The sequence below is a fragment of the Grammomys surdaster genome, unplaced genomic scaffold (assembly GCF_004785775.1).
Source record: "Grammomys surdaster isolate TR1022 unplaced genomic scaffold, NIH_TR_1.0 217, whole genome shotgun sequence".
Classification (NCBI taxonomy): domain Eukaryota; kingdom Metazoa; phylum Chordata; class Mammalia; order Rodentia; family Muridae; genus Grammomys; species Grammomys surdaster.
In genome coordinates this window covers 1,523,032-1,531,889 of record NW_021604662.1, presented here as the reverse complement: position 1 = coordinate 1,531,889, position 8,858 = coordinate 1,523,032, and the positions used below count along the sequence as shown (strand labels likewise).

At 41.6% G+C, this 8,858-nt stretch overlaps 1 protein-coding gene across 7 annotated transcripts in view; it reads left to right on the top strand.

The window, feature by feature from the left end:
- Map7d2 (MAP7 domain containing 2) overlaps positions 1–8,858 on the top strand; it is a 107,884-nt gene that overhangs the window by 88,796 nt on the left and 10,230 nt on the right. For 6 of the 7 annotated variants that reach the window (XM_028772700.1, XM_028772699.1, XM_028772698.1 and 3 more), the window contains 2 exons: positions 2,520–2,818; positions 3,390–3,516. In XM_028772700.1, coding sequence (XP_028628533.1) covers positions 2,520–2,818; positions 3,390–3,516 — 426 coding nt within the window. Of the gene's footprint in view, positions 1–2,519; positions 2,819–3,389; positions 3,517–6,733; positions 6,932–8,858 lie in introns of those variants that run through there. The other variant, XM_028772702.1, reaches the window with a different exon arrangement.

Genomic DNA, 8,858 nt, shown 5'->3' with positions numbered 1-8,858 from the left:
GGCTCCTCTAGGATGACTCAGGAGTCAGTATCTCCACAGGACAGGAGCAGACCAACTCTGTGTCTGCCCCAGCCCACAGGACCAGGCAGGGGAGGAAGGGAAGTGGAATTCCGGAGGGGCGGGGTTTGGGTAGCTGCTGTGCCCTGAATGTCCCTGGCTCCCAGATGTATCTCTTGGGCTTAGGGAGTGAGATGGAGTTCTTACCGGCTGCTCTGAGTGCAGTGGCTCCTCTAGGATGACTCAGGAGTCAGTATCTCCACAAGGCAGGAGCAGACCAACTCTGTGTCTGCCCCAGTTAAACGTTTTTGAAACACCTTCATAGTCACACCCAGAGGTATATTTCTATGGTGATTCTAAATATAATCAAATTGACAGTGAATATTAATCATTGCGAACTACACAGTCCAGTTGTAGAGATCCCTCCTAGTGAGAGTAGTGTTTGCAGAAACATCATCTATGTACTCATTCATGGGCTGAGATACAAATGTACTGCAGACCCCTGAGGCAGAGCCCATCTCTTTTCATACTACTTAGAGAAACCCAGAGTAAAGGCTCCCTGCAAGTGAAGAGAACTTTCTGTAGCAAAAAAACTACAAAGATCAGGTTGTTTGTGTCCAACACCTTCCTTAATCTTATTGATTAGAAAACTCATACCTTACCTCTTAGGGAGAATAATAAGTGCAAGGAAAAGCAGCAATAGACAGTTTTTGCTAGTCCTTCCATTACTAAAAGTACCACCTTTATGAATCAAGGTAGAAATGTCTATGGGAGAGGTGGGTGTTTCTCTCCATCCACCACAATATAGCATTTTTTACTGTGACTTCTCCCATCAAATCTCACATCTACACTTGCCTTTACCTTTGCTGGATGGAAGGCATCCATTCCCCCTGTATAATGTTCTAGGGAGTGAGTAATATGTGTTGATTGTGGCAGAACATGAGACCAAATCACTCTGTTACCCTCACAGGTTATGACAAACATGTAGTGCTTTATAGCTCTGAGCAATGTGTACCTCAGAAGAAAATTGTCACCATGAGAAGGAAAATAGAGGCTTTCCAAGGTGGGGACAACTGAGGATCTCTGTTGAAATAATTATTTAAAACGGCCGCTCGTCAAGCCGACTATCCAAGCTGCAGTGAATCGCCCTAGCTCAGCCACTATGTTTCTCAGCTGGAGGCCACGTGCGCACCCACAGCTAGAAACAGTCAATCAGAAACACCAGCCCTGCCACCCATGATACGTTAGTGTGAGAGATAGCTCAATCTCCCACACTGTGTCCGCAAGGCTGGGCACTGCCCAGACCATCCCGCCATCCACGTGGACCCAGTAGGAAAATGAGACTCTAATGTTTAAATTATCCAAAAGCTTATATATTTGGTAATGATCAGTAACAAGTTCCCCATAATCAGAAGTGTAACCCAATACCCAACCTAGATATCCCAACTACCTTTGACTGCTAAGACATGTGAACATCCTCCTCCATCTCTTCTCTCTCTCCCTAGCTGCTCCTCTTCCTTTTCCTCTTCCTCTCCTTATTTCTCCCACCTTAGCTCCTCCTACAGATCTCCCTATCTAACAATGTTCTTATGATCCTTGGTGATAGCACAGAAAAAAGATGAGGCCAAGTTCAGTTGAGATTCCCTCTTCTCAAGTGATTGGAGCTTGTGTCAAGTTGACATAAAACTAGCCAGCACAAGTTTATTGTCCTGGTTTCAGTTCATGTTATTGTTAGTTTTTGAGACAGCGTTATCTCAATTTGTTTTCCATTATAATAACAAAATGTTTGAAGCTTGATGTTTCATAAAGAAAAGAGATTTGTTTTGGATCACAGTTTTTGGAGGCATAGTAGTTGAAGAGCATAGTATCAGCATTCCCTTGGCTTCTGGTGAGGTACTCATGATGCAGGGAGAAAAGAAGAAGAAAAGTGGGCACATATGAAAGGTCATGTGTATGTGAGGCAGGGAAAGCTGATCCACACTCTTACCACATCTTTATAGTAAATAATCCAATCCCAGAAAGTGTAGCTTGGGGCCAGTAGGGTGATTCATTCATTGTATAAAGGCATTTGCCACCCAAATCTGGAAACGTGTTTGGTGCCAGGAGCCCATATAAAGGTGAAAGGAGAGACGTGACTCCACAGAATTGTCCTCTGACCTCACATGTGCACCACGGCATGGACACACAGGGACACACACACATACACGCCCTCTCACGCGTGCGCACACACACGTCTTTTGTTGAATAATCATATCCAAACCATGTTACTATCCTGTCCTAAACATTGTCAGAAAACACAGATGAATTTTGGGCAGGGTATTAGCAGGTAGATTTCTTAAAATATTTCTCTTTTTTCCAAGAATATCTTGCAGGTATCATGTATTTCTTTCAAGATGACATTGGGGTATATATTCTAAACCCTACAATAAGGATGAAGATAATTAGTTTCCTGGAACAAAATTTCTAATGAAAAGTTCTGTGATCAAGCTCAGTATCTGTTATGCCTTATTTTGGTTTTCCAGGATAACTTCAAAAACATATCCACAGTCTCCAAAGACAGTGAAGCCCACATACATAGGGTCTCCTGTAAAGTATTACTTTCCACCCATTTCAAGTGAAGAAACACCCAAGAAGAAGGCAGAGAAGGAAAAGAGTAATAAGGAAAAGGAAGGTGTCACTGGCCAGCAGGCCACTGTCCTACCCAGAGAAGAAACTCTAGAGAAGCACATGACTGACAAGTATGCCACTGAGAAGTATGTAGCTGATAAGCATGCAACTGAGAAACATTCTACCACTGGAGGGAAGGCTGAGCACAGTGCAGGTAAACCTCTGTTGATGTTGCCAGTTAGACTTAACTTTCCCCTCATGGTTCTCCCTCTATATACCAGGCTCTCATGATTTTGGTTTTTCCCCCAGGACAACTTTATCCCCTTGTACTGCTTTCTCAGGCTTGCTCATAATTTTTAACTCCTTCTTTCTTTCTGATGAGACCTAGACCTTGACTCCCACTTATGGCTGTAAGATTTCATAGGAGTGCTACGATGAGCCATATACAGCCTTTATGTGCAATTCTGCATGACAAAGCACTAGCTTTAGTCCTTAAAGTCTCTGTCATTCAGTGAGTTCATTAATAAGGTAGTATTGTAGGATTTGCTTGTAGCCCTGTACTCAACTATTTCCTGCCCCTCCTGAGGAGTGAATACACCCAGGGTCAAGCTAGCTCATTGCAGCTTCTTCTGCTTAGTGACTAGTTTTAGTACTGTTTTGCAGTGTTTGCCATCACCATACTGAGATAGTGTTGTGTCCATTTCTATGTGAGTGGACTCATTGTGTTCATTCCCCCTGATCTTTTTATGTATTTACTTTTTGCTACCATTTCCTGCCTGCCTCAGGAAAACCCACAGCAGGCACCACTGATGCAGGGGAGGCTGCAAAGATCCTAGCTGAAAAGAGACGTAAGGCTCGACTACAGAAGGAACAAGAGGAGCAAGAACGACTGGAGAAGGAAGAACAAGAGAGGTATGCAGGCACTTAGACTTGTATGATCTGTTGTAAAGGTGGGGTTGGAAAAATATCTTGCTTTTCTTTTTACAATTTTAATATTGCCAAAACCTGGACAGAAGTATTGGAATCTAGATTGTATGGACTACAGGGTAGGTGTTTAGGAGACTGCATCTTCTATATGTTATTAAGAGTTGCTTTTTTTCTGAAGACCTAGAAACTCACATTTCCAGGATCTAAATGTTACAGGTACCTTCTTTCCCTTCTTAGAAATAGAAATGAGGGAACTCTAGTAGAACTATAAAGAGAGTTTGAATTTTTATGATAGAGTATCCATGGAAAAAAAAGAAGATTCTGGAGAGAGATCTTGACTCTGCTTCCCAAATGATCCCAGTTTGTGCTCAAAAGTCAGAGAGGAAAGAGTCAGAGTCCCAGAGATAAGGGGCTAGAGAGAAGAGCCACTTCCCTAGCCCATGAGAATGAGTTATGTGGAAATCCTCACCTGCAGCAAGACAAAGGATGTGGTTCTCTAAATGTTGGAGAGTGTCTTATCAAAAGTGTCTGGGGAACATAGTGGAAATGTGCTTGCTCTAGTCTCATTCTACTTTAGCAGTCCATCAGTGTTTGGAAGCCACTGTGATGATAGTACTAAAACACTTCTGTGATACTGGTAGTCCTGCTTTTTCTCATCTTTGTGTTCAGAAAGGAAACACATCGTTAAAAGACAAGGTCAATTTAATCACTACCAAGGGAAAGAATGCTCTTGGGATAATCACAGAGTACAACCCTGTACCATTTAGAGAATAAGAACATGACAGGAAGCAAGCAGTGCTGTAGCACAATTTAAGATAACAAATAATAAAATATTCCTGATCCTTTAGAACCTTATAAAAAATCTTTGTGGTTTCTGATTAAATTTTTGTTGATCTATTTTTTTTAACAGTTGGGTTATAGGTCCCTTCTTCTTCTGAACATCTCTTATATTTTTCTTACTCCAGTTTTATGATCAATATCATGTTTTGTTATTGTTGGATGATGTGTTCAAGAGGGTTTGGGTGGGCTGGAAGTTAAGTAAGGGAAATGACAGGTTATAAATCATGGGATTTCAAATGACAGATTGGTAAAGGTGGCCATCAGAGCAGGTGAGTGAACTGCTTGTTGCTATATACTTAAGAACTGATTGTTTACCTTCTAGCTACTTTCTTCTCTCTCATTATTTCCTTCACAGCCTAGCTGCAGTATGAATTCATTAGCTCCTGTCTTTATTTTCCCAAGTCAAAGTCTTCACACTGCTACTCATCCTCCAATCTTTCATTACTCAACTCTTAATTTGATTCTTGGTTTCCTTTGGCACCATGGGACTTGTTCTTGTTTTTATTTTTTTGTCTTTCCTTCATCTCTCCTAAATGTTGCCTGGACTCCAAGCCCTTAGTCCTTAACTAGCTTTTGCCTGACAAGTCTCCCCTGCACACAGTGTTGCTGGCTATTGTCCCTGACATCCTTTCAGTTTCCTCTGGTTTCAAAATATTTATGACTGACAGTTGATGCAGCAGTTTCATGCTTAGCCACGAACTTGTTCTCATTTCCTTTCCTGAGTCCATTTCCTTGTTACCTTGTGTTTATCACCTATTTCTGAAGCTAACTGTAGCTTTGTTTTGTAAACCTTCTATAACTTTTTGCAATACACTGAAGACTCCTGAATCTGTGCTTGTGCCCTGAATTTACTCTAAAGCTGCATTGTTTTATACCATAACATCTAGATATATGTGAATTGAGGAAAGTTCAATTCCTTAACCTTATTAGCCACATATCATTGTTTATCACCACACAACATCATTTTATAAGTCATTTCCTTATTTCAGAAAGTTGTTAGCATTTGTCTATAAGGCAAATCCTATATTTTCAAATATCTTTTACTGTCTCATATTTACCTCAAATTCAACATTTCAAAGGCATAAATTAGTATATGTCACTCAGAATTCATGTTCATTTCATGCACTCTGTACTCCCATCTACCCCATTCCTGACATCTCAGAGCTACTTTCAATGTTTCTGTCATCCTTCACATCACATCAGTTATCAGTTAAGTCTTCATTGGCTCTCATATTAACATTCTCCCCATGCTCCTCCAGCACCAGATAGGTCATTTAGTCTATGTCTCTAGAATCTTAGTTGAGTGTTAGAGATCTCCCAGAGCTGCTTGCTGTCCATGCTGTTTCCAGAGTGACTTTTCTTAAATAAATGCGATTGTCCTTGTTAGTGATTCTTTTGACTACAGGGTCTATCGAATTCCACTAAGTCTACCACGGACTAAACACTCCTTACCCCTCTGCCTTCTCTGTCTAGGCCAGTCTGCAAACCTCCTCATATGTTCCAGTATGCAGCTCCACAACTACAAAAACCTTTCTTTTGCTGTGCCTCCACGTGAACTCATGCTCCTTGCCATGTGATGAGTCTTTCTTTCTCAAGCTGGAGGTCAAAAAATTCCTGCTGGCATTTCTGGACCTGTATTCGAGAGAGAGCTGATCTATTCCTCTTTACCCCTTGAGCTTAGCTTCCAGATGACTAACATAGCCTCATTTGTCTACAGATTGTCTCCCTTTTCTGACTAACATTTTTTAAAAAGATTTATTTATTTTATGTGTATGAGTACACTGTTGCTGTCTTCAGATACACCAGAAGAGGGCATCCTGATCCTATTGCAGATGTTTGTGAGCTACCATGTGGTTGCTAGGAATTGAACTCAGGACCTCTGGAAGAGCAGTCAGTGCTCTTAACCTCTGAGCCATCTCTCCAGCCCTCTGGCTAACATTTAAAAGGTCAGAGTACAGTCTTTGATCACTGTTGCTTGGTGCCCAGTGAAGAGGAAGAAGCTCAACTAAAATGCCACCAGTGACAGCAGTGGGTTAAGTGGACTCACAGGTTAAAATTTTGTGGTGAAGGCAGAAGAAGATGGTGTATACATACTGAGACAAGTAAAAAGAAAGGGGAAAATTTTGGAGGCGATGCTAAGGTTTAATTTGAAGTATTTAGGAGGATGGTATACCCAAATAATAGACCATGGAAAGGCAAAAAAGAAAAGGTCTGAAAAGCTAAAAATTAACCATCTGATTTTAGATAAACATAAGTGCCTGCAGAACATACAGGTAGTTGGAAATCAAATAGAAGCCTGAGGCCAAGATGAAATTGAGATGAATACACTTAACTCCAAATCAGTTTTCCTCTCTCTTGCCAGAATGTGAAGTGTTGATAGTGCCACCCGCAAAGTGAGAAAGGAAAGTACCAGACAGCCTGAGGCTGGAACACAGCGGACATCTCCTGGAGTAGGATCATCCTCACATATGTTTTGTTTAGTGTCAATAGTTAAAGTCACAGAACTGTGGTTACCAGTTGAGAAAATGTAGCAAAAAATAAATAAATAAAGATACTTGTGATAAACTCTGGAAAGCCCAGTTATTGTCAGTAGCTTTTGAGGCAAATACTATCCAAGTCATGGATCTAGGAGACTCCCTTTAAAGAGAAGGCTTGCTAGATGTTCTGGCAACAAGGCCCTAAGAGGACAAAAAGATGATCCAGTTACAGATGGCTGTGACACCAGTGCTCCCTCAGAAGTCCACAAAGCAGTCCCAGCCTCTGTGCTTCGGGATGGCCCAAGATATATAGTGGGATTCTTGGAGTTAGGACAAGCATCCTTATACCCTAAATCCAGTCTGGTGAGGATAAGAGTTTCCTGGGATTATAAAATAGATTACATGTAGAAGCTAAAATGGCTGCTAGGGGCACATATCAAAGAATATTGAAATAAAGCTTCTCATGACCAGGCCACATAGACAACCTGGAGTCATTGTCCAAATGAGAACACAGACCTGAAACTGCAGGCAGAGGTTCACAGTGCTGTTCATACCTGGCTTCTCATTAGCTAAATCTCTAGGTAGCAGGTGGTTTGGGTATAAGCTAGGGAAGGCCCTGGCTTTCCAACATGTAGCAGCTAGGTAGGTTACAGGCAGGGGAAAGAAAGGATACCACCATGTCAAATGGCCAGGGGCTGTAAGAGGGCCTCACAGGAAAGAAAGTCAGTGTTACAAGACTATTTCAAGACAGATTGATGCAAGACAGATGGTCTTGGAATTAGGTAATGAACAGATTTTTTGGAGTTAAATTTAAGCAGGATGAAGTGGTCCCAGTTTTCTCTGAAAAGTAGTGGTACTGCTGTTAAGTAGAATGAGGATAAAGGTTGACGGAAGGTGGGTGTCCACATAGCATCCAAGAGACACAACTAAAAACATGTCAGCTGAGACTAAAAAGCACAAGACCAATCAGCTTTGTTTGTGCCTTTCTCTAGCTAGTCTAGGAAACCACAGAAGGGCATGAGTGATTCTAAGGACCATTCAGGGTGGGAATTGGGAACAGAGAAGCCTCTGTGTGGTCACAGGAACAAGAAGCCTGATGGAAGGAAGAGGATAGAAGTTGTTTGTACAGCGCTCACCAGGGAAGGTCACCAAAGAGGCAGAAGGATGGGCTAAGATCAAATCAAAGATTGGTGGTGAAAGTGAAGCTTTTAAAATGAAAACTGAAAACACAGGAATAATGAACAGCAAAGCCCATATACTTATCTACAACACTAAACAATTCAAGGCCCATCAAGCATATCAATAGTGTAGGCCAACTATGACAATGAGAGACTTAGGATGTGAAGTGCTAGAGACTGAGAGATAGAATCTACTGTATGACGACTCTCACCAGTAGCAATGACCAAGGCAAGGGATATCCATTAACTGCTGAATGATGACACTTTCTACTTGGTAGAAAAGGAAAACTGGGCTAGGATGGGTATGATAACAAAGATCAAGAGAATGACAACTGCTCAAAGGTTTGTCAAACTCTAGAAGAGAAACTAGAGTGTGGAGGTAGGTTAGTGACAGTGACAAATACAGTAGGCTATGGGTAGCCTATGGTAGAGGGCTGGTAGGAAAAGATGAAGTGGTTCTTAAAGTGAGAAGTTTAATACTAGAAAAAAATAGTGAATTACCTAGTTTCCCATGGAAAACCAGGCTGTGTGTGTGTGTGTGTGTGTGTGTGTGTGTGTTTGTGTTTTAAGCGCGCGCACTTTAAAATCCTTTTTGGGAGGTAAAAGGAAATCTTTTCAGTAAGAGGATGAGAATGGAATTTCCCTGAATACACCAAGGAAAAGATAAGCAGAGGCTGGTAGGTATACAGGAAAGAATTTATGTTTTCAGTGATAATGAGGTTTAAGGAGATTTAGGATCTTAGGGATGCTACTATAACAGCCTCGGTCTCTCTCGTGCGCGCTCCCTCTCTCTCTCTCTCTCTCTCTCTCTCTCTCTCTCTCTCTCTCTCTC